Source organism: Malurus melanocephalus, unplaced genomic scaffold (genome assembly GCF_030028575.1).
Source record: "Malurus melanocephalus ecotype Western Australia unplaced genomic scaffold, MMel_1.1 scaffold_64, whole genome shotgun sequence".
NCBI classification, from domain to species: domain Eukaryota; kingdom Metazoa; phylum Chordata; class Aves; order Passeriformes; family Maluridae; genus Malurus; species Malurus melanocephalus.
The window spans coordinates 211849-238035 of record NW_026623296.1 but is presented as its reverse complement, the minus strand read 5'-3'; the positions used below and the strand labels follow the sequence as shown (position 1 = coordinate 238035).

The following is a 26187-nucleotide window of genomic DNA, read 5'->3' as shown; positions in this document are numbered from 1 at the left end:
AAGCACAGAAGCTGTTAGAGGTTTGGAAATTACTGTAAAAYCAGGGCCTTTTCCTGGAAGGACACACAGGATCCATATATATTTCTCCCCAAAACACTGCCTTTGAACACAGTTGCTGGTTATTGCAGGGAGCACACTCTGCCACCCCAGATGGTGCACAGAACAGCCTTCCAATCGAGGATAATGGTGAGAGCTCAGGTCAGGCAGAGCTCAGAGCCCACAGGGCACAGCTCAGTGGCTCCAAAAAGGGCAGAAGTGCCCATGTAAAGCCTGCAGAATCCCTGCAATGACACTGCTCTGTCTCCACAAGCTCCTGCAACACGAAACACAACCTGAACACGACTGCAAGGGTTGGCTCAGCCTGGGTTCCCCACAAGGCTCCTACCTGCTCACACTGTGCTCCTCCTGCTGCAMAGGCTGCAGGGGATAACCTGACTTTTCCAGGGCAATACCCATTCCCACCAGCACTCACAGCCTAGGAAAGCAAAATGACAAGGAGCACATTACATGAAAGCMGCCGCCATGCCAAGCCTGTGTCATGTGTATTCTATTAGGCTGAAGGCTGAATAGAAGACTTTGTTTTCCACTTCAAAGGACCCCATCCCAATCTCTCTCTCTCTTCCCTTATGAATAACAAATTGGAAATAAATCTTCTGGCTGAAGAGCATGGAAACTCGTACAGTTGGGGCCCTCTGCAGCTTCCCAGCTCAATCACATGCTAATTTTTTTTGTAAACACTTTTCTGTGATATATATATGTAAATCTCGCTGTGCATTGCTGCGCCATGTAAAGCAATACAGCGGGTGTGGCCTCAGGGGATGGGACACAGCGGGAAGCCTGAATGCAGATTTCCAATTATTCACAGGGATAATGTTCACAGAGAAGGGTCAAGTTTTATACGTGGGCAGAGCTCTACTTTTCTTCCTAGCGATCCCATTTCATACTGCTCCATAGATCAGTGTCCTCTAATTCTCACCACAAATGTTATTTAGCTCTTTTGATACTGAAAAAACAAGGACACACCATTTTGTTGGGCAGAGGGAGCATTGGAAAAGTCCCTCTCAGGAGATACCAAAGGCCTTTCAATCTAAAAACAAGCAAAAATAAGAAAATATTACCATTGCTTTTAAATATTTAGGGGGAAGCATTTGGTGCCCACAAAGATGGACTCCTCAGTACAGATCCTCCAACAGCCTTTGACCAGTGCGCACAACTCTTACCTGCGTGTGTCTGTCACCTCTGCCACGTGTTTGTAGTGAAAGTTTGTGGCAAAAATCATCTGTCAGCTTTATGTTCCCAACACAGCTGGGTTTTGGTCTATAGTCAGGACATCTCATATATGGTAATCCACGAAAATGCAATGCTCACACCTCTCTCAAACCTGATGATCAGCCCAACAAACACCCCCAGTGCTGCAGGAAGGATCGCAGAGAATGAGACACCTCTGCCTTGGCTCATGGCACWCACTACACTTGAGGCCTGCAGCTGAGTAAATATTACAATTCACTCCAATGATAAGCATCTGTAGTATCTCTATGTACCCCTCTGTTCACAACAGTGTTCAACTTCATGGTAACAGGGGAGAGAAAATCGGCACAAATTAATCACGTGGATCTGCCTGCATGTGCGGTCCTGCACACTGAGGAAAGAAAAGCAATTTTCATGTTTGCCTTTCCTACTCGGGATTTTACTCCCAACGTGGCATTCTGCATGGCTGACCCTTACAGATGCATGGCACATTAGCTACAGGAGAAGCAAAAAAATTCACAAGTTGATTGCAGTTTCTATTCATAAAGTCAGCACGGAGCAAAGAGCCAAATGTGCTCCTCAGTGGATTTTTATGTGCATATGTGCAGCATATGTGCAAATGCATGTGTATATTATCGTGCAGGAAACATGCAAGCCCAAACATGGGAAAAATTCAATGATCTAAGTTCACTGTTGACATAAATGCTGAGACTCCATTTGCACTAATGGAGTTGTGCTCACTTATGCCAGTACTGAATTCGGTCCTAGAATTAAACCCACCCAAATCCTAGATAAATTGAAAGAGAACAAAAGTTGGCCTATATGCAAGAGCATATTTTTCATGTTAAAAGCATTTCATTCCTTTTTTTCTGCCCATATAATACTGCATTGATGTCTGTGACCCATTTGGATGTAAATCAAAATGGATGTGCTAAAAGCCTGGTTAAAGGAAATGTTCTTCGAAACAGTGTTCCCATGGCAAGGCAGAACAGCCACGCTCAGTTTCCAGGGCACAAAGGGACCTACAGGGAGGGAAAATGTGCTTCTGAAAAATCACTTCAAGGTTAGCAGGGTTTTCCTCAAACACCTGCACTGCTGCTACCTGCTAATAGACCTGAGCTTCATAGGAGTGTGCAAATAAATTACATAGAAGAGTTACGTAAGTCTTTAAGATTCTTCAGCAAACAACAAGTATCCCAGTCTAATCTTTAATATTCAAACATCCCCAGATGTCATTGGCGAGCTCAGCARCTTCTAGAGAACCACTTGTGGCCTGGGCATGACCAAGAGCATCACAATCTGGCTCTGTATCTCCAGACTGTGCRAGCCTGTTTTCCTCTGGTCATGTCTAAATGCTGCATTGATGATCCAAGGCCATCTGACTTTTCCCAAACGTGCCTGCAGTGCTGTGAGCGAGGGTTGCATTTGTCTCCCTCCCTTTGGTGCAGATGGCGTGCAGAATTCCTCGGGCTGTGCCCCAGGACAGAGTGAATGACACTGATTGTGGCRGCAATAAAGCCGGGGCTGTTTGCTCAACAGCTGTTGGGTGCATTGTTCCTTTGTGAGAAAAATGCAGCCACCCCCAAACGACCCGTGCAAAGCTGTTCTCCTGCTGCAGCACCTCAGCAAATGGCACACACACCAGTGCTCCTGAACCACCAGGACTTCATCCCAAAATCAGCCCTGGTGCTCCAAGAGGGAGCGAGGTGTGGTAGAACACTCACTACACTGCGAGGAAATGGCTTTAAAACCACGCCTGGGTTTCATTGACTCTTCACTTACATGCAGCTGAGCACAGAGGAAAGAAATGCCAGACTGCTTCTCCWGGAAAAATGGAAAATGGTCACCTACCTGGAGAGCAGGGAAAGAGCCATTTAARGCCCAGTTTGGCTATGTGCCTCTATTTTCTGCTTGCCCTGTTAAGCAGCAGCAGATCTGACTGTAAATTTTAGGAGGGAAATAGCATGTGGTTTATTGATTGAATGGTAGAGTTATAAACACGTATTACTGCTGAGAACCCCAGCTGCTTGGGCAGAAGTATTCTGTAAACTTTTCATTCTTATTAACTTTAAAAATCAGGTGCAATGAGCTTCAACCAAGGTTAGAGTCCTCACTCTCCACAGGAAGCCATCAAGCAGACTTTGCACAACAAGCTTCAAGATGCATCTCAAAATCTGTCAAGATCTCAAAATCTGTCTGTCTGATGACCAAGGGCAAGGCTGAGCCAACCCTAAAATCAGTTCACACCCTACATTGCTTCCCCCAGAAGCTAAAGCCAGTGACAAACAAACTTATGGGCTCACTAGATCTGCAGAAAGTCTAAGAGCTCCAAGTTTTGCTCAGCCCTGAGACAAAGAAGGAAATCCTGGCCCCACTGAGTGCCAGAAGAGTCAGACATCACCWTGAGCATGGTCAGTTCAAGATTTTTATCTTTCTTTGCAGCTCCTGGAGCAGCACAGTCTGTACCAGCYCTCCTGGAGAGATTGGGTGTGCAGGGCAGGACTGGCTGACCCTCATGTTCCACAGTCCTAGCAATGTCCAAGTGTCTTATCTTAGAGATTTCATTTGTCTAATGAAAAAGACAAAAGGTTCCCAGGATAGCAAATTTGTTTTCCTTAAAAAAMCCCACCAACTAAACAAACAAAAAGCCCCTTGTTTTTCAAGTCTACTCATTCTACTTATGTCCTCCTGTCCCGCCTGCTCCTTCCCTCCTCAGCAGCWACCAAAGCCTTTTCTCCAGACATACAATACATTTGGTCTATAAAGAGACCATTCTCCCTCTACAGCTGCRTTTCAGTAACTCTCAGAGGCTCTGAAGCGCAGCCAACACGCAGAAATATAAAACCCAAGAGGACTGAGTCTGGTTTCACCTGAGAAAGGTTTATCTTACACACAGCCCTGTTCTCTGAGGGATCTGACCATATCCACTGAGCCTTAAGAAACAGGCATTCCTAGCAAGATGTTTCTGGACTCAAAGCTAACCAGAGGCTCTTGATTTTCTACAGGGTTTTAAAACTCTATTTTATTGAAAGAAAACCCCTGATGGGGGTATTTCTGTGGGGGTATTTCTGTTAGACCCCCACAGCAGAAATGAAAGTTGTCTTTTTTCTCAGTTAGTTCTAAAAGAGAAGAACTGCAGATTAAAACACAAAACAAATGATAAATCACTTTTGTGCTGCTGGTAGGAGCCCGGATATTATGATTACAAGTGCTGAATAAAATGTCTGGATAGAAGAGAATAAAAGATAAGACAGAATTGATGGGCTCCACAGGGCCACATMATTGGAGCAGAGACTGCCCAGCCCTGGCAGCAGGGTGAAAGCAGGAACCCACAACAATTTCATGCCAAATACACAGCYCACAAAGTGCAATTCCCACAGGGAAGAACACACACACAGTATTTCCAAAGCAACATACAGATGAACCTTGGAAATTCCAGGGCAGCATACAAGGGGACTGTATCTTACAGCATTAATTCCAAAAGCTGAACTAATATGGAAGGCTCTGTGCTTGGCTGGTATTTGGGAAGYACACCACATCTATGCTCTGTTGCCTTTCCTCAGGGCCACCTGGCTTTGAGATGGGATCAGAAGTATTAACCTCACAAAAAAGAACCAAAAACTTATCAGACTGTCACAGTAATGTTCAACCACAGTGCTCCTCTGAGGGTTGGTATAGCAGAAAGTGAGATTTGTAACACCCCTTCTTTCCCTGAACTCCAAGAAACATTCAAACTTGTTTTACCTGTAAGGCTTAGACTAAAGAGACAAAAAAGAGCTACACTAACAAAGAAGAGCTACACTAACTCACCCTAGTTGAAAAATTACAAGTCCTGAAATCTGATATACCACAACAAAGTTTCATTCTCTTTTAGCTTATAGCAATAAACTGTGCCTCAAACAAAGTATGGAAAAATGGAGAATTGGGAAGAGAAAGGACATTAAGCACACCTCATAGCAGTGGATGCTATTCAAATTTAAGAAAAAAAACAACACCTTTTTTTTAAATTAAAAGCACCATAATTTCTTTGCTGTTGTTTCTTGAGTTGTTGTGAACTAAAGAAGGAGCCTATTAACTGTTCCTAAATTGTGTGCACACCTGAGTCCCTGGCACAAGGATTGTATTTGAAACAGTATCTGTTTCTTGCTAATTACTGAATCCTCCCTTTGCCAGCACCCACAGCCAAGGAAACCTTATAGTTCAGTAACCCATACAATGGTCTCTCTTCTTTTAAGTTAATTTAGTGCATGGCATGCAAGCTTGCTCTCACAGCAGACAGCTGGTGCACATTCAGACAGAGAATGCACCAAAACTCAGTGCCCAAAGCATGAGGAATAATCAGAGCAGCTTGGAGTAAAACAGATAGAGAAAATGGGATATGGAAACACCCAATTTGCTACCAATGACAAGCTTTTATTAGGGTTCTTTAAGCTCACCACCCTGCTGCTGTCTGCAGGAAAAGGAAACTCTCATTTTCTTTCATGTGCCTCTCATAACTGTCCTCTCACTGTGGGAAGGTTTTCCTCATTTTTATGTGATTAGCTTGTTGAGGGAATCATAAGACTGAGTCCATCTTCCATCAGCTTTTGTAACTTCGTACTAATGGTTTTAAAAACGACACARCCACAGCACTTGTGCTGCTCTCCTCTGTGAGATGGCCCACACACATCAGACACAACTGCTCCTGCWGTTACTTTCTCAAGTAATCCATAATACAATGCAGAATAGTCCCTCAGGCATCATCTCAATAATTCTTCTCTGTTCAGGCTTGGTGCCATGTTCCTCTTGTCCTTTGCATTTCTGTTTCTGTGTAATTACTGTCTCATCACGCTCCCTTCGAACATCCCTGCACCCTCAGCCATACTCCCAGTGATGCYACTGGCCACATCCATCCCGTTGATGGGACCATAATGATTTTTGCCCTTTGTTGTACTGTCAGGACTATTTTTTAAGAGCTTCACTCAGATAAACAAAATGTGTTCTGCTTTCACTGCCTGGCTTTGATATGACAAACCCTGAGCTCTCTCCCTGTGCTGAGCCAAACAGACTGAGTATGCCAGACTGATTTTTTCCTACTCTTGGTTCCACAACARAAGAATATAATGCAACAGGTTTGTGGAACAAACTGACACGAGCTTTGYTTCTCTTCAGATCTGCACTGACCTCTTTGGATTAAACATGATGCCTCATCCTGAGTGACTCACTCCTGTAGTTAGCTAAATTCAAACTGTCTTCTTTAAAGCCTGTAATATAAACAATACATTTTACTGTCACAGCTACGTGGACATTAGTTAAAACAACTTTACATTTTAAAAACAGCTACATGATGTTGCTGGTTTATGTGGGTTTGGCAGGAACACTGCACTTTTTTCCTTTAAGCACTGCCACCTCTTGCTCGCAAGCACGGCTGCTGCACTAACCATGAGCAGGTCGGGGCAGTACCACTGCTGGAGAGTTTACAGAGAGCCATTCCTGGACACTGGCAGGGAAACAGATTCCTAATAAGGCAGCCCAAGCTCCCCTGTGCAGTGGGATGATACCCAGACACCACCACAGGCTGAGCTCATGAAGGACCCACAAAACCTCCACGAACACAGCTCAGTTCTGAGAAAGCTCCTGGTGATTTTCATGCTCCTCCTGCTGTGGACTCACCTTTATATTGGACTCCCTGACGCCTCTACACACAAACATTCACACTGTGGGCTTGTCCCCCCAAAACAGCCCCAGCTACAGACAGCAAGAGGACAAGCTGGTGTCCAACCCAACACACACGGATTGTATGTAAACCCAGTCTGGGTTTCTGTGCAAGTCCAGCACTCCTACCAAGAAGAAAGTTTCTCTCTCTGGCTCATCTTTTTAAAATATATTTTGCTACAATGCTTTTAATGAGCTGCAATAATTCTTTGTGCTTCCACCCCACAACKTCCAAGTATCTGGAAAACCCTTCCCATCATCTTTTGTAGTGAGCTCAAGGAAATACAGAGGGATGGAGAAATTACATGACTTCAAATCCAGCTCTCCAAATCTAGATCCTGACTCCGACCGTGATAAACAGAGCAACCAGCTGGTGGGAGAACAGGATCTCATTCCAACCAACTGCACAGTTAAAGCATCATCAATTGACACCTTCTTTAAATGACCCTTAAATAAAGTGCATGCAGCCAATCAAAATAGCTTTTCAGTGATGTTTACAAACCCAGTTCCCTCATTTGTAATTTCCTTTTACCATGAGGAGCAAAACACTAAAAAAATTAAAATTAAAAAAATAATCACACAAGATGGTTCCCACTCTTTTTAAGCAGAAAAAAATAGAGCAGAAGAGAAGATTTCTGRCATGCTGGGAATAAAATTTAGCCTGCATGCCACAGATCAGTGGTTAGATATTCCCTGTTATTTTTCAGATATTCAAGCAGATGATCTTCACATGCACAGGTAGGTTGGCACACAATTACTGATTCTTGAAGACACCCAGAATTGCAATAATTGAGTTAAGTAAGTTACCATAGAAAGCCTTTGCAAAATGTAGAACTTACATTTCCATCACTAAAGAGAACTTACCTTTAAGGACTCCCAGAGGGGAAACTGTACCAGAGAGAAAGGAATCTGGAGAGGTGAGAAAAGAGAAAAAAAAAAAAACAACAACATAATGTTACAAAAGCAAATTGGGTTGGTATGTTCCTCAACTGGCTAAATTAGGAACAGTTATTGTTCCCTCAGTGAACTGCAGCTTATTACACTTACAAATCTTTACGGACACTTTATGTATGCTGCCATTAAATGACTGGTTTCACTAAAGCAGTTTTACTTTGTTTATCACATTCCCTGCTGAGAGGTTAATGTATTGTTACCAGGGTGGCCTACAAGAGCAACAAGCAGTGTGATCTAGTGCAGGGACATTCTTGGTTTGACAGTCAGCCAAAAAAGCTACAAGGATGGTTCAAGAAACACGTTCCCAAGGCCAGGAACACAGCTTGGCAAAAAAAAAAAAAAACATCTTCAGCAGTGCAGACTCTCACAGATGCTGCAGTTGGGCATCAGCTGCAAAAACGTTCCTGAGCATCTCCCATGATGTCCCACAAACAAAGCTCCCTTGAGAATTAAAAACAAGTTGTGAGGAGCTACCACAACCCAACTAAAACACAATGGAGAAATTTGGTGGTTCTCTTCTTACTGCCTGTAAAACTCAAGGTTCTTCASTCCAGCAACAGCCTGTGTCCCTGTCTAGGCTCATTCCTGCTGCCACCTGTCCCCAGGGTCCGTGCATTTCCAAGCCCTTCACAGATTCTGCCCTGATAAAAACTGTGACTCATCAGTCAGTGTTCATTGTGAACAGACTGAAACACTTTGCAATAAGAGACATCACTTKCCAAGGTTATGCCTTTTATTATGTTTCTTCCTCTGCCAAGCTCTCCATTAAATTCTTCCTTGTCCTTCACCACCCTGAGGATCCCTGTGCAATRCCCACCTCTGGCACCAGCCCTGCCTTTGCCATCTCCAGGCTGAGTGTCTSTCTCAGGATATCTCACAGAAAGGGGTCTCCAGGAGAACACGAGCCTGTCCTAGGATCATCCTACAGCTGTGTCTGCASGTGTAGGAGCTTTGCCCCTTCCTAAAGCTCCTGCATTATCTCCTCCACTTTGTTAGCCAGTCAACCCCAGGCTCAAATCTTCCTCCAACTACCTATTTTCTTCTACTTTTATCTTTCTTAATTCCCCCCTTGTTTAGGCTGATTTGGCATTTCATATATCAAATTATTTAGTCTCAGAAAGCACTTACGCATCTTTTACCACGAAAAGGAGTAGATAGTCAAAATGGATCACACTTATTTAATTCAGATATCTTTAATCTGAGTGTTGTCAGGTTAAAAACATATCATAGAGATATGAATGGCTTATTAAACCCAAATTCAAGCTACACAAAGGAATCTGAAGTGGAACATCCATCCAACATCACAGGAGTTAAAGGGTATTGTCTGCTTCCCTGTGCTGCAAGTAATGATTAATAAATGAGTCGATTAAGTTAATCTGCCAGGCAAAACTAAACTTGACAGACACCTGCCACAGAAAATTTGTTATCTATTCAGGCAGGAAATGGCAGTGAGAAGAAATCAATGTCACTGCTGTACATTGAGCTGACAAACTGAAATCTCAGAGGAAGTTTGTCATCTTGGACAACGAGCAATATCCCTGGTGGCATCTCAAAGCCCGGYAATAAAGGTCACACACGGCTCTTATTTACCAGGCTCTTGAAACTCTAGTGTAGCAATTAAATTTGATTTTTAATACTGGGTGAAAAAGTCCAGCTCTTTGACAGTAATGTKTGGTAATATATTTATGAGAAGATATATATACCCCCACATGCTACTGCATCGTTGCTGAACTGAAGTTACACTGAATGATTTTTTTGCAATGTAAAATGAAAAGCAACATAATCTTCTATTATCTAGGCAAAAAAAAAAAAGGGGAAAATAAGTAACAATAACCAATACATTTGCTTTGAATTTGTTAGAAAAGAGAAAAGGAAACGCTCTGTATCCAGCTGTACACCAAACAAAACAAGCTTTCAAATACAGYCTCCAAGTTTTGCTTTTTTATGCTYGTGAATGAGTGGTAAAATTATGCAGCTGTTAATAAGACAACAAGGAAAGCTTTTGACATAATCCCTTTTTTATCTCCTAGCTAGAAGTGTTTCAATCAAAGGGGAAACTTGTTCACAACTGCTGTCTGATTTTCAGTGTTAGTGGTGTTTGCTTTCCRTGTCCTGCTCAGGGGGAGCCGGGGCTGGATGGGGATTTAGGGTTTCCCTTTTCCCCACGTGCCCCATGGGATGCAGCAGTGCACAGCATCCAAAACGCCTGGGAAGATTTCAGATGTGTGTCAGTGGGACCTGCACAGCCACTGGGCTCCCTCCTCTCCAGGAGGGAGGATAAGKGCCTAAACATTCATAAGTCACCCTTTACCAGAGGTTGAAAACTTGCAAAACCCAAACCAAATATGAAGCACCGCCACCGACAAGCAGAGCAGCAGCACCTTTGCTGCATTAAGATCCTAAGGAGGTGCCCTACGATTCTTATAGTTGCCCATTGGATCCTGTCTGACATCCTGACTAAAAAACAAAACCCACAAAAGCAATTTCATGGGTGCTGGAATGAAAGGGAGTCTGTCTTCCTGCGGATTTGGGTTCTGTCATCAGATTCTCTGAAGCCAAAGCACTTCCAAGCTGCGTTCGGCAATCTTTTCACGACAGGGACCTCCATCACATTTCTTCTCCAGATCTATTCCACAGCCCTTGTTGACAGTTCAGYTGAAAAGTTCCCTCAAACCTCTTAATCACTGTTTTTGTCCCCTCACATACATATTTTCAAGAAACTCACAGGAACTCCCATTTTGCTTTGCAGCCTCTGCCCTTCCACCACATGTCCTCGGTCAAGATGTGGCAGGGCTGTGTCCATGTGTGCAAACTCCCTGCTTGCATCAGCCCTGTCTCCCTAAGAGACCAGACWAAACAGCCCACACCCAAAAGTACCATTAATATATGCAAAAAGAAGTATCTCTGCGAGGGTAGCTCATCTGACCATGAAAAATCCTTTAGATGGCTTATTGCCCTTTATTCTTCCCCCATGGCAGACGTGACAAAAAAATCCTGCAGTCTGGGGACATTCCTTATTTGAGCACTTACAGCATTTAATTCCTTTTCGTGTTTTACTTCTTAAAAGAAAAACTCTTCAGCAATGAACAGAATCACRCCCTGTTAGGCAGAGATATTTCTGCTTGAAACAGGCTAAGGCAACAATAAAAATGTGGTCCACACATGTGGGTAACTTGCTGCCAGCAAATAYGAAACCCTGGCAAGCTCCACCAACCTCTCATTCGACATTAATATAAAATAGACAGAGAGTACCAGTTCTGATTCTGGCCTAATGTTATATAACTGTGCTGTTTGTTCATCAGAGTCAAGCCTTGCACACACACAAAAGACAAATTTAAAGCCCCCAGACAGCTGCAAATAATTATTTTAAAATGTTTTATAGGTTAGTGAAATTATCATTTACTCTGGTCCCTATAGCCCTTAGCACCTGATGCCTAACTTAAGGTAATGAACTTYGCAGATGCTTATTTCTACACATCTACTTAATTCTCCTGACACAAAGAATTTTAAATTATTATGTTTAATAAGTTAATTTTAGAAATAGCTGCACTTCTCAGCCAAAGCAGCAGATACACACATTTCGCTTCTAAAGAAAAATAYCAACCTGTAAGTACTGAAGATTGATGACAGTGCAGAAGTCCTCCCACCAAATACAGTTTAATTAAAGGAAAGTTACTTAAGGAGGAACTTAATAATGCTCTTTGTAACTAAAACACAACATTTTAAAGTAACTCAAAATTCACCCATTTGGTATCTGATGCTAAATTTCAAGCTGGCATCGTCCCGAGGAAAACAGAAGCCAGGGAGTARGGGCAGCATGCTAAAGGAGTGGCAAAGAAGGGGGGAAAGAACCAAAAGGAAAAAACCAAAACCTCATCAGCCCCTTCAGAACTGGGATTCCCTTCCAAAAATGAGAATTCTTTCACACAAAGAGGAAACAGATGTCCATAGCTGGAATTTGCATGTGGCTTTATTCTCTTCTAGGATACAATAAAACCACTCTTCTTCTCATCCTCCAAGCTAGAAATTAAACAGTGGCATGTCATGCAGAGTCCAGCTGTGCTTTCTACCTCCAACCTTTATTAGCAATATATTTAAAAAGAAGAAGCAAAGAGAGAGACAGAAAGAAAGGGAGAAACTAAAAAAGCATAAGAAATGAAAAACTCTGGTATGTGTTCTCAAAACAATATAAAACCTACAGATGTTCTTACTAATCTGTGGCACATGTTTGTTTATTCAGGTTTTCCCTGTCTCCAGTTCAGCAGGCTTTGCTSTCCAGAAGACTTATCTGTTTTTATAAACGTTTGAGTAAATACTGGAGGAGAGATTGGCATGATCAGCCAGAGGAGGAATGGGCTCACCTTGTGAGAGCTTTCTCAGTGTCCCTGAAATGCACCTCCATCCCAGAAATCGCTCTCACCCACAACTCCGCTGTTCCCTACATTAACAGCAAACTCCTATGAAGAGGATTTTGAGAGTATGAATGTCACAAAGGCCAGCAGCAAGAACATCTGCTCACTGCAGGGAGAGCCTGTTTCATCCTCACAGGGCAGCTCTCAGACTGGCACCCAACCTGTCCCCTGCACTCACCGTGACAAGGACAGAGGGGCCATAGAGCCCCTGTCCAAGGCTCTATTTATGAGCAGCACTGAGCTGCTGTGCCAAACTGTGCCTTCTCCACTGTAATTGCAAAGAAAAGTCTAATAACCCACTTCAGAATAGCAAAAATACACTGTTTTCCAAGGATACATAAACAGCAAATTTCAGGAGAACAGTCTTCCCTTTACCTAAGCCCCTTTTACAATCCTTTTTTTTTTTTTTTTTTTTAAACCAGCTTCTTTTTAAAGGATAGACTTTTTAAAATAAGCTCAAGTAAAAGCAGAATAAAAGAACCCTGTCAGCCTGCTGGAGTTAAACATTTCTGTTAATAATCACTGCAAATTTGGTTCAGYGYCTTGCCYTCCTAAAATTCTTCACACACTTGCCCCATACATCTGGATTATGATAAACTGATGTTCCAGCTATAAATATACTTTCCCCAGGATGGGCTTTGAAAAGACAGCATGAAATGAGGCAAGCCTGGCCCCTGGTCACRTCAGAGGTCAGAACAACAGCCACCATCAGGAAGATTTGGAGCTTTCACAGTTTTTCTGATGACTGAAGGTGAAGGTATAGAGGACCCATCATCAATGGGATGCCCCAGAGCTGGGGGCCAATCCCCCCAATTATTTTCCTGCAAACCTTCAATTAATACCATCTCCCAGACCCTCCTTGATAAACTGCAGACTGCACAAGAAACATAAAGAAGGTAATTTGTAATCTTAACATGAATGAAAGCCTGTGAAAGCCATCAGCCTTGTTCCTGCAGCTCTGAGGGGTTGGAAGTTTGGGAGAGCAGTCAAAGAAGRGAAGAGTTTCTATGTTAAACAAATGATGAAGGGCTTTGTTAATAAACACTGATGCAAAAACAAACAAAGCTTTTCAGGCAAGTCTAACAACGCTGGCACAGCAATGACCAGGGAAGAGCTCTTGGCTTCAYTTGTCAAGGAAAAAAGCAAAAGACCAAGTTCACACACAGCACCTTTCCTGTAAGACTGAGAGGTGGAACCCCATGGGAAGCTCAGCCATCACAGGGAAAACTATCGAGTTACATTTGCAACAAACAACTTTTCACAGCTCTTCTGTGTTGAACACGCGGCTCTGCAGCAGTGCCAGAGGCAAAGGAATGGCATTTAGGGTGGTAGAAACATCGATCTCAACAATGCCAAGAGTGTAATTAAAACAAAGCTTTCAGATCATGCACCAGCAGCCACCTGAAGTAATCAGCAATTCCCTCATTTTCAAGCAAATAACATTAACCCTGTGTGAGCTGGGACCAAACTGATAGCTATAAATGGGAAGAAATACAAAAYTCCTGAATTATAGTCATTATTCTGGTTCAGGCATCTGCTAACTCTGGAATAAATACTTGCACCTTGCTTCCTCTGTTTCCCCAGCTCTAACCCCAAAGTATTTCCACTTGTCACCTGGCATATGGGAATGGTTGGAACTAAATTCCTTTCTGAGACAAAACATTATGTGCCCAACAGAGTCGCTTAATTTGGTTACAAACCATTCTCACAGGTGTCCTTTGGACCTGTGTGGCAGAACTTCACATCCACATTTCCTCTTAAATAGCACCAACATTCATTATAAAAGCAACTTATATGGCCTATTATGTAGTAAAGAGAAGTAAAAGGAAAATTCAGTTTTCCCTCTGTTAGGAAAAGGTTTTGTGATTAAAAAAAAGCAAAGAAAAATACAGGGAAAAAAAAGCTTTTCTGCAGGGGCAATATTGACCAGCGAAGGGGAAAGACATAGTCAGAGACCCAGCACCATGTGTTCCCAAAACATGGGAAAAAGAGGCACTGAGGCAAATGCACAAACTCAATGCAGGCTGGATTGATTTAAGAGATCCTGATGATCACAGAGCCCTAACTTTGCACACGCGTGAGACAGACCATCATTGAGCTATTGAAGGCTCTTGCCTCAAAGAAACAACATTAACAGCCTCAAATTCCACCCCCACCCCTTTCTTGCTCTGCTGGGAGAACAGAATAACTATTAGAGATTGTATAATGTCAGCCACAAAAGTCGATTTTATTGGATTTCAAACATRAGCTGGACCGACCAGCCACTAATTAACACAAATAATATCCATGTTTCCCCATTTTCCAACAAATAAGCATTAGAGATGCCTGTTTTGCTATTCATTTTCAACAACACATTAAATAAACCCCCAGCAAGTAAATGAATATGCTGACACCGATTTGTACACGCTGTTTTCAGGGGGCAGATAAAAATCTTGTAGGGTAAAAGATGAGTTTAGCAGCTCCAGAAGAATGAAAGTATTGTTTAACAGGAAGCAGATGTATGTCAGATGGCAAACTCATTAAAGTGTCCCATCGTTAAAGGAAACGGGATAACAACGAGCCATCTGAAAAAACCTGAACTGATCAGGAAATACACAAGCCGCAGCTAATCTCCTATTTATTGGTAGGTAATGCCTTTAAGTCATGCACATGCATTGAGTTTAGGACCATGAAGGACTAATCTTTGTTCTCATGAAAAAAAAAAAACAGGAGCAGAACCCAAGAGTGTAGAGAGCAGCATTTCTGGAAAAAGTCTTCTGAGGGAAAACTCCTAACATTTGGAGGAGTTATTACATCAGCACATGGGTGCACACACCACTGTCTGGGCAGCACGACAGTGCACTCTGAGAGGATTTTAATGCACATTTTACACACATGGGATATTCTAAAGGAAAGAATAATTACAAAAATGCCTTATGAGAGGTACCGATGAAGGAATACCCTCTAAACACAAACTTGGAAACTCTAATTAAAGAAAAAAAATATTCACAAGTAGACACTGGACTGAGATTTGCAGTAGCAGGGTTGAACAGTTCCTCAAGTGAGAATTYTGCTGGTGATATAAAGACCTAAGCACAAGGAACTAAACAAGCAGCATAGATTCACAAAATCATAGAATCATTTAGGTTAGAAAGGATCTTTAAAATCACTGAGTCCAACTGTTAACCCAGCACTGCCAAGCACATCACTAAACCACATCCCCAAGTGCCACGTCCACATAGGATTTAAATCCCTCCAGGAATGGCAACTCAACTTCCCTGGGCAGCCTCTTCCTGTGCTTGAAAACTCTTTGGGTGAAGAAATTTTTCCTGATGTCCAATCTGAGCCAGCCCTGGTGCAAGCTGAGGCCTCTTCCTCTCACCCTGGAACTTGTTATGTGGGAGAAGAGAYTGATCCCAACCTGGCTGCTCCTTTCAGGGAGTTTTGTAGAGACAGAAGGTCCCGCTGAGCTTCCTTTTCTCCAGGCTAAATACCCCCAGGTTCCCCAACCACTCCATGTGCTCCAGACCCTTCCCCAGCTCCACTCCCCTCTCTGGACAYGCYTCAGCCCCTCARTGTCTTCCTTGTGRTGAGGAGCCCAAAACTGAACCCAGGATTCAAAGACAGCATGTTTTATTCACAAGGCAGGTGGATCTATGGAGAGGACTGAGAGTATTGCTTCATCCAGCAAATATTCAGTCTAAAAAACTGGAAASAGTGCAGCTGTAATTGCACTGACATCAGCAAAAGAACCCTTGTCCTCAGAGCAACAGCCACAAAAAAAACACCCAAAAAAACCAATCAAAAACCAAACCAGACTGTGAAGAAACATGTGTTTCTCCCATCCTGGACACATCTCAACCTATGCTAGTTTTGTTACAGATGTCTTGTTACTACATTATGATTACCAATATAACACAGCAGCTCTCGCCATAAAAATTAAATACATMTCTTGCCAGGAGTTTTCTGAGTATTGCTAAAAAAATTTCCAAGAGGAAATCCATCTCTGCCTTTGCAGATTGGCCTGATCCAAGAGCCATTGAAATCGCTGGGAATTTTGCACATGTGGCTTCGACAGCTTCTGGATCAGGACTGAAGCTAAAGATGGAGAAAAGAGGAGAGGGTGGATGTGGGGGTTTTAGAGTACAACACAAAGATCAGCTCAGTTGGCTTCTACCRTGCCCCTCCCAGGTTGCACAGACCCAACTGATGGTGAAAGCAGGCTCTGGAAATGCTCTTTTTACCTTGTTGAACAGGAGCTGTCAATTCCCTCCTTTTACAGCACGTACACAACAGCCTTACTTACATCTGAGCCCAAACCATGAACATTTCWGTACAATTTTAAGTCCCAATACACYYAATGTAARCTARCCAAGTTCTTTTGAATGTTTTWMCAAATACAGACTTTGGTATTTTGCTGCATYKCTMCYCCTGGKTATTTGGTRAGGGTATTMCTGCTTMTTTGCCTTCATGGAGGGRAARAAAACCAAMCAAAACCAAAACAGAAAGATCAAGYAAGCAAATGTTGCTTTAAACAAAACACTTCATGGATACTATAGAGAAAATCATTCCAYCAATGCTAGTGCAAAACCAATGTAATGGAACATCTATAAACCAAGTTGAAACTTCTTTCCCTGAAGTGCAAGCCCYGTGCAGCACTGTTTAAATCACTTAYCTTACATCATTATCTCCATCATGTGGCAGAGAGAAAGAATGCAGACTAACGTCAAATTTAGGAAAKGCTGTTCATGYAAAGGTATTTCACTWCACATTCAGAATTTTGTATTTCACTAAACAGGACTTTGCTATTTTCAGCTGTTTTAATAAACACTTCCATTGCTTTTGCCCAACCCACAGGACATGGTCTTGCAGAAGTGAAATACCCTACTAYCTTATGACAATTACTTCCCCCAGCTTTTACATATTAAATAAAACTTCCCTGAACTGCAGCTACAATTCCACAAACTATAATCTGATTCTACATTACAAAAGACCTCATCTAAAACTCATTACAGTGACCTGAAAAAATCCCAGCAAGCATTCAGTCAAGCCCAGAAGAGCAGTTAGACAATGCACATACAGGAAGGATGGCTCCTTTATTATTTTTTTTTTACCCTCTATAATTCTTTTCTGACAGTTTAACCAATTCTGCAGACTCTGTAACTATTTAAACAGGAAGCCCCCTGGACCCTGCAGACCTCCCTGCTGAGGCAGCTGGAGAGTTACTCTGCTCCTAATGGAGCATTTCTTCCACCCCCAGCCCAAGGTACAGCTGGAGGATGTCGGCTCGGACACTGCTGAGCCACCTGGGACCCTCTGCCCTCCCAGGTGTGGACGTGCACACTCGTCCACAGCAGTCAAACCCCTGGGAAAGCTGTCTCTGCTGCATCCCCCAACTTCCTGCCTGTCAGCAAGCTGGGAAAAAACTTTAGTGTGGCTGGCTGCAAGCACAAATCCAGCATGCACGGAGCAGGGAGGGTTTGTTCTCAAGAACCTCTTGCAGGCTTCCTCAAATGAGCCTAAACCCTGCTTGCACAATGGCAGCACCGCTGTAGGAACTGTGGAAACCACAGCCGTGGCTCTCGGTGATTTGTTTTAGTGCAGTGATGGAGAAGATGCTTTCAGCACAAGCCTTTGAGCTCCTCTGCATGTCTTTATGCAAGCACTTCATTTCTGTGCACCTTGAGGACCTCTCATAACCACAGTGTTGAACCATAAAGCTAAACCAGAACAACTTCTCACCCTTGGTTACCCAGCTCGGAGGTGAGGAAAGTGTGCCAGGATACGAGAGCCTGGGAATAACATCAAGGGGAATGAGGTTGCTTTGGTGGGCAAGGGAATTAAACAATTGCAACATCCCAGCACACACAAACCCTTATTTTCTTTATCGGCTCATCCTGCAGTTCTGTTCACACAGCCCTGGGCTACCAGCAGGGCCTGAGGGAACTGAACTGCAGAGCATGACAGCAGCTCACGCTTGTTCTATGAAATCCTGCTCAGAGCTGTGACCAGAAAAGTAGACACTACCAAGTTTCCACTTTACCAGTATAAATCATCCCCTCCATGCTTGGCAAAGCACTTAAGCACATGCTTAGCTGTGCTAGAGYTAATTTTCTTCACAGCAGCCAGTATGGGGCTGTGTTTTGGATTTGTGCTGGAAAYGGTGTTGATAACTCAGGGATATTTTAGTTATTGCYGGGCAGGGCTCASGCACAGACAAAGCCTTTCCTGCTCCTCACCCCACCCTGGCGTGGGCTGGGGGTGCACAAGGAATTGGGGGACACATTGCAGGGACAGCTGACCCCAASCAAGCCAAGGGATATCCCAGACCATGTGGTGTCACACTGGGGAAGGGAGGATGAAGGAGGAAGGGGGGATGTTTGGAGTAATCCCGTTTGTCTTCCGCAGTTTGGTGTGATAGAGCCTGGCTGTCCTGGGCATGGCTGGATTCCTGACTGTCCATGGAAAGGGATRAATGAAGCCCCTGTGTTGCTTTGCTTGTGTGCTCAGCTTCTGCTTTACCTGTTCAGCTGTTTGTASCTCAACTCATAAGTTTTCTCAATTTCTCTTTCCGATCCTCTCCTCCCGTGTGGGGCTGAGCTGCCAGCTGGGGTTAAACCAACACAACAGCTTTCACCATTGCGGGACAGGAACAGGGTTATGCTTTAAAAACCAAACACAAACGAGTTCTTAAAACTCCATACTCTTCTTCACACTCCCAACTTCCCATTAATCTAAAAGCTCTTCCAGAACTGGAGCAGGGCCAAAGTGTTTTGTAGAGCTGATGCCTGCACAAAGTGTTCTGCAAAGTTGGTCTGCAACCAACATGGTGACCGAAGAGAAAAGCCAGCTAACACRGTCTAATCTTTACTTTGAGGAACCCAAAGTGATCCCCAACACCCAAGAGAGGACAAACCAAGGGAAGAACATGACTGCAGCTCCACCAAGAGGCTTCAGCATCACAGGCAGCGACAGAACAAACCCAGCAGCGACTGCCAGGGCCCCACGATGGGATCAGATCCCACAGCCCCAGCACGCTCCTCTCTCACGCAGCAGCTCTGAGCACAGCACATCACATCTGCTGCACTGATGRGCCCTTTAAGAAACCTCCTCCTGTGGAAAACATTGACACCAACAGGAGAAAGCCAAGCTGCACGCCCACTGCAGCATGGCCTCCGGAGGGAACAGGATGGGAAATGCCACTCTCRCAGCTTAAATTCATTTAAAGCCCATTTTGCATCCAGAAGGTTCCACTGAGATGATTTCTTTTCCTCACTGGTTTTGTGGCCATGTCAAATGCCCATCACAGATTTGCCAGGYCCCTGCTGTCACAGGTATGTTCACAGAACTCACAGTGCAATGGCTCAAGTTGTCTTGCCAGGTACAGGATTTTGTCTGCAATGCACAGCAATTTATGGGATTCACATATCTATGATTTGAACCACAGTCTTCCCAATTGTTTTCCAGCTGGGAAGCAGYCAGCAATGAAATAATTTTCATGCTAACAGGCATTACTTGAGAAGAAAGAAAATCAAACACAAAAATGTTGGTTGGGGAAACAGCCAGACACTCCCTAGCCATGAGGAATCTCCTGAAATTTTACCTTTTCCCTGGACAGTAGGGTAGAAACTGCTTGGGAAACGTACCCTTAGGTAGGTCTCTAGAACTTTTTCTATTCCTACGGCCTTATGGATGGATTGGATGCCTTATTCTGGGTGCTACTCACTATCCCCATAATCCTTTCACCCTAAGCCTGACTGGGATGTTATCTGTGCAAATTAGTTCAATAAAACTATGAAATAAATTATCATTTAATATATTGAAATAAAAAAWATTGACCCTGATTAAAGACATGGTGTCCCAGAGGCTGCAGAGCAACTTGGAGTCAAGGAACTGGGCACCAGCAACGCAGTGAAAAAAAATTACCAAGCAAATTAAAAACCAAAGAGAAAAGGAAGGAAAGCAATGCTACTGCCTAATACACTTGCTTTGCTGATGTCAAAGCAAGTGCCTTTTACAATATAATTTTGTAACCCTTTGGGCTGAAAAGGAGCAGGCTGGTGTTAGCAGAATATAATATAACCAGGTGACTTAAACCAGGATTTTTTGTAATGAGATTAGCAAGCTATACATTACAATTCCCATAATGTTTCAGCCTCAAGGCATTTAATTACACTTTTCATTTATCTTCCCTGGTCTGACTCATGCCAGAATCCTTTCTTCACTTAAAAAGCAATTTTTATCTCAGGGCAAGTGCTAATAGACCACTTCAGACAAAACAACCAAAATCTGCAGAACTCATACAAGAGTAAAAATCAACTGTGGCTTTCAGTCAAAGGATATAATTCCATTAACACCTTTCTTTAAATAGTATCACCATGTGCTGGTAGTGGGCTTTGGGATCATGAAAAGAATTAAAAACCTGCAGAACTGTGCTGATTCTGTGTTCTCACATGCAATTTTAAAAACTCAGCTGAGCTGATGCCAGTGAATGACCTGAGTTTGGAAATCATGGAATCATAGAATGGTTGGGGTTGGAAGTGATCTCAAAGATCACCTCATTGCAATCCCCCTTCCCTGGGCATGGAATTTCCATTATCACTGTTATAGGCCCAGGACTAGTCTGGGGTGGGAAGGAGGGTCCCAAATTCATTCTGAAATGCTGATGGACACGATGAAAACAGCCTGTTACATTAGAAATTTCCAGTAGACAAGACCCTGGAATGATGGCTTGTGCCCACAGACCAGCAGGAGAATGCCCAGCTGAACAATGSGGAGATCTCACCCTGAGCAAGATCTTTACAAGGTGTACTGATTAAAAAAAAMCAACAAAAAAGTAAAGAACTTTGCAACACAGATCAACTCGGTAAAGTAAATTCCAAAAGCCTTTACTGTGGAAGAATAGTTAAATAGGATCACAATAAAATTCCACCTGTCAGCTCCAAAAGCACCCCACATGTAGAATTTACACAAGCTGAACCAGAGCTGGTCCAGGGCATGTCATAACAGCCATTTCTGCACTGAGCACTGTTAAAATTGGCCTCAAGATGAATTGAGTGCCTGGAAAGGGCAACCATATTTCAAGCAAACCAGGACATGCTCAGRGTGGCTGGACTGCCCCTTCAGCTGCATTCCTGAGTGTTTAATTCTTGCCACTTGGTTTGCATGAAAAATATTTCCAGGACACTTCCAAAAAGCTCTGCAACACAGCAAAAATACCTTGTGGTAAAACTTTAAAGAAGAAAAAGCGTTAGTTTATAMTGAAAGCATTTTGCAGAGCATTATTCCAACCCGCACCCCTAAGTGAAGAGTCAGCAYCACGAGTATTTTTTGCTCAGTGTGAGTTGTTTGCAATCTGTCAGCTCTCACAGCTACAATATGGCATTGCCAATCTAATCACATCACGGGGTTCTTTGTGAATGGCACCCTGTTTTGTCTGTGCTTGTGATGCTTCACAGCAGAATTCACTTCTGGCGCAGGAAATGCCACGAGTGACGTGTGAACCAGAAGGGCACCGTAACCGATCCCTCCCTTGCTCCATTTCTTCTCAAGGGGTTTTAACCCACTAAATCTCACTCTGTGCAGAACTTTTGAATGAAGCCAGTGATGCTGAGCACCCTCACCCCTTGTTCAAGCCAACTCAACTCCGAGCAAACAAGTTATAAAATTATTTCTGGGGGAAATAACAAAGCACAGCCATTCCCTGGAGTTGTGTGTTAGAGCAGCCAGTCTGACACGAGCAAACAGAAACCCTCTTGGGCTTGCTCAGAAATAATGCACCAATAATGTAAGATTAGTATGTAATAATGAGACCATTTTCCTCCATGTCCCACAGACTACATGCACTGTATGCCCTTTGAAGCCAGCCAATTACACCGTCAGCAACAAACACATTTCAGCTGTAGCAGCCAGAACTGTTATTAGTGACAATTTTGCAGTGAAGCCCAAGTCTTCTTTACACAGGCAGCTAAATAAGTCTTCCAATGCTCTGATGCACAGTCAGACACTTTGGTAACATATCTTTGAAAGGGTATTTTTGAAGGTAAATATATTTGTCAATGATTTGCTTCTAAAATGTTACTATTCTCATATTTATCTAGATTTTTTTTAAAAAAATTGCTCTGTCAGTCTTCAAAAGTAGATCTCTCAGGCATCTTTAAACCTCTATCATTAAAAAAAAAAACAAAACCCAAAAACAGAGAGAGAATCAGATATCTTGGATTTCCTCTTATTCCAGGTAACTTATTCCATGTGCAGTCCAGCCAACTGGTTAAAACTTCCTCCCCTTTCTATTTCCTGTCGCTACCAACATCCAGCTCACAAAATCCACCATTTGGAGAGATAATGAGAAATCCAAATGGACAGCTGGCCTGCACAAGTTCTGGGGAGGCCAGAGGCTCTTCAGTGGATAAGGCATTGAGCAGGGGTTGATAGGGCAGTGAGAACTGATCACACTAAAGAAAGAATGTCAGAAAGGCAGCTATAATATTGTTACAGGTCACTTTTGTACCAAAAACTTCACAAACAACTGAAGATTTGCCCCAAGACATGCAAAAATACGGGAAGGAAGGCAAATATCATTSCTTAGTTCACCTTAAAGAAATGCAGCACAGATGCTGCAAGGAAGAGTGCCACATTGGTGACAGTTTATTCTTGATAAATAAACCATTTATACACCTGACACAGCTCACTCCTTTCTTTCCTGATAATTAYAGTTTTAGAAGCCTCATTTAAGGGGTGCAAATTAATTTCCAAATTCCACCTACTGTCAAAGAGTGTGTTTTATTAGGTGATTAATTACCTGCAGGAGATACCTGGGGGGCAAACAAGGATTGCTGTGACAGCTCCTTGAAGATATGGCTCTGCTCCCAAGACCCGATGAGCTCAGAGATAAAATACTGCACACAGGTGTTATCATCTGCAGCACCTTGGGATGTTTGTGCCTCCAAAAAGTGCATTTCCCTCCTGGAACATCCAAGTATTTGCCTGGGTGCTACAGCCCTTGCTTTGTGAGAAGTCCCACGAACTGCCCAGGGTTGGATCCACTTTCAGGGTGAGGCAGAACAGCCTCAGGAATTCTCTTCCCTCAGCCTCAGTGTGCTCCTGAAACTTTCTGTACCCCCAAAACACACACCACTGGGCCTTCTCCAGCTTATATGCCTGAATGTTTCAAATTTCCAAGCCAAGGGAAAAAAAGCAGATTTCAAAAATCTGAGACCTTATTTCTCTCTAACAAAATAACAATGAAAGACACAAAACCTTTGTTTGTAAGTTTTATTTAAGTCAGCTACATAAAGGTTGTAGGATTTATAACAAATTTTACCACAGTTTTTGTGCTGTCGTTTCTGACCTCTACATTGACCAGAGCTCCCAGCAGACCTGCACTCACGTAATTACTCTTTGCAAGAAATTCTGGTGCTACAGGATGATTGAGAAGAAATCAGGGCAGCCCAGCACAGCTTACACACAGACCCACGCACCAAATTCAGGGACCTCTGCACCCACAGGGATTTTGATACTGAAGACAGTGCAAAGAAACCTCCAGAGCAAAACAACTCTTTTACTAGCAAAGTGGAGAAAACATGGAATTTAACAGATTTGAAAGGCTTTATCCACCTGTTTTACTAAAATCTCTTATTCTATACAGCACCCAAAGCACTGCAGTCACAGGAATTGTGCTGCTCCCTTTCATTTCTTGCTCTCGTACAACTGTCCCTGCCTCTCACAGGAATTASAGCCTGATGAAGATCAGATCTGAAGGCCATTGACCACGGGCAGGGTGTGTCCCCAGCCAGTCTGTCCAGCCTGTGTCAGCAGCCTCTCCTGATGGATGGACTGCACAGATCATCAGCTCAGGTGMTGCTTTGTTGGAGAGTTCCCCAGAGCAATTAAAGTCATTACTTYTTCACCTCCCCATCACAGGCATAGGAACGGATTTTTCTTTTCCCTTTCACAGAAAATTTTCAAGTTCTTGTCTTTATTTATCATTTTACTTTCCTGTGGCTTTTCCAGTGCTTTTCCCCTACTTTCCTGCACAAGGACATCAAAGGCTGCCAAAGGCTTTCTCACTGTGCTTTTCATCAGCAAGCTTAAGCCAGATTGTTGGGAAAAGCTGGTTAAGTCTAAACCAACATTAACCCTTCAAGTTTGGGAGCAAAAGAAAACATAGATTCAGAATAGTCTGAGAGATGCTCTCATCTGACAGCAACAAATTTCTTCTGATTTCAGTGTAGTGGGATGTCAATCTCCCTCCTCCTGGGGAAGAGGGAACAGCAGAGATGAACACATCTGAGGTGGGAAAAGAGAACAGAAAAGCAGATTTCAAAATCTGAGACCTTATTTCTCTCTAACAAAATAACAATGAAAGACACAAAACCTTTTCAGAAGCATTTTGCAAAGCTGAGGATACGTGGCAAAGGGAAGGATTACTCTGGACTCTCAAAAGACCATCGCATGATGGTTCTACAGCAGTGGTAGTTTCCAAAATGTGGAAGTACAAGCCMTTGACATAACTCTCATCTAAATATGATCAGAAAGCTACTTGCTGCACTCGTTTTCTTTTCTCTCCCTCAAAAAGCCAAATCCCCCCAACAACCATCAACAACTGCAGCCAAACAAAAAAGCCGAAAAACCAACAACATCACACAAACTTCCCAGAAAAACAATCCGATCCCAGTCAAGATCAAGCTGGAGATTATTGCTCCAAATCTGCCCTTAATTAAGTGTAGCCTCCCACCAATCAACAGTTGTTACAAGGTTAGAGAGAAAAGTATAATCCAAAATGTCATGTAACCCAAAGTARTTAACCAACTCTGACAAACACTGTACTACAAACCTGCCTCAGTTTTAACCCATAGTGTGTGCTGGAAACTTCCAGTCAAACGTTCTGTATTTTCTCATTTGCCCACATACGCTTGTTATTAAAACCACATGCGGGCACTGAATCATTTCATGGTTCGTTTAGAGACAAACACGCAGAAAATTGTGGGAAACAAGTACAGCCCTAAGAGTCTGTGCAAGCCTGTTGTAGTCTGAGGCACACTGTGGTGCTTGAGCTGCAGGACTGTGTTATTCTGGGGCTCAAAAGCCAGCAGAAGTCCCCACCCTGAATTTCAGAGCAGATCATTAGCAGAGTCAGCCAGTGTGACAGTTCACCCCTGGCGCCCTGCAAAATGCCACGTGTGTGCTCGACTGTTCCTCCACAACAAAAACCCTTAAGTGAGGCAGCAGGATGGTCTTTCATTSCTGAAACTGCTCTGGCAATGAGGAGAATTCCCCAACTGCATGGGAAGTCCAGAGAGCGTAACCTCAGGCAAAGCACTCCATCTCTCTGGATCTGGCATCTGGGAAAAATGGTAGCCCTTCATCTTGTGCATTGGACTAGAAGGTCACYGGCTCAAAGATGACCTTTTGCCAAAAGACAAGTCAGTAGAACAGTCAGGCTTCACTTTTGATCGGGTTTCTGTGGATTATTCATATCACAGCAGTGGCTGAAGGAGCCAAACACAATGTGCCAGCTCAGATGTGCAATGAGAACACACGTGAAGTTCACTGGAAAGCACAACCCCTTTCTGTTCACAATCACTGTTGCATTCAGAARCATTAATTCCCTGAAGGGAKAAACCTTCTGGATAAGCATTTTCTTTAGGAATCCATCTCACCTGTAGATCTTATTCCCCAGCAACACARGGAACATTCATATTACATCTACAAATTTCCAGTTTGGTTTTGAAGCCTAAACCAGCATGTGCATGATCCAGGTTTCTTGTTGAGCCCTCTACCAGGATGGTAAAAGGTCAGGTCCTGACACTTTAACACAAACATCTTAAATAGCTGCAGGATCTCAGCTTTCCTCTTACAGGGGTGTGTGTACACATATACCAGAGATTTTCCACGGAAC

At 43.2% G+C, this 26187-nt stretch overlaps 1 protein-coding gene across 3 annotated transcripts in view; it reads right to left on the bottom strand.

The window, feature by feature from the left end:
- Window positions 1–26187, bottom strand: part of SLC25A26 (solute carrier family 25 member 26) — an 81773-nt gene that overhangs the window by 18031 nt on the left and 37555 nt on the right. For 2 of the 3 annotated variants that reach the window (XM_057366347.1, XM_057366349.1), the window contains exon 6: window positions 7807–7851. The exons of the other annotated variant lie outside the window; for it this stretch is intronic. In XM_057366347.1, the coding sequence (XP_057222330.1) occupies window positions 7807–7851 (45 nt within the window). The remainder of the gene's footprint in view (window positions 1–7806; window positions 7852–26187) is intronic. 3 annotated transcript variants of the gene reach the window in all.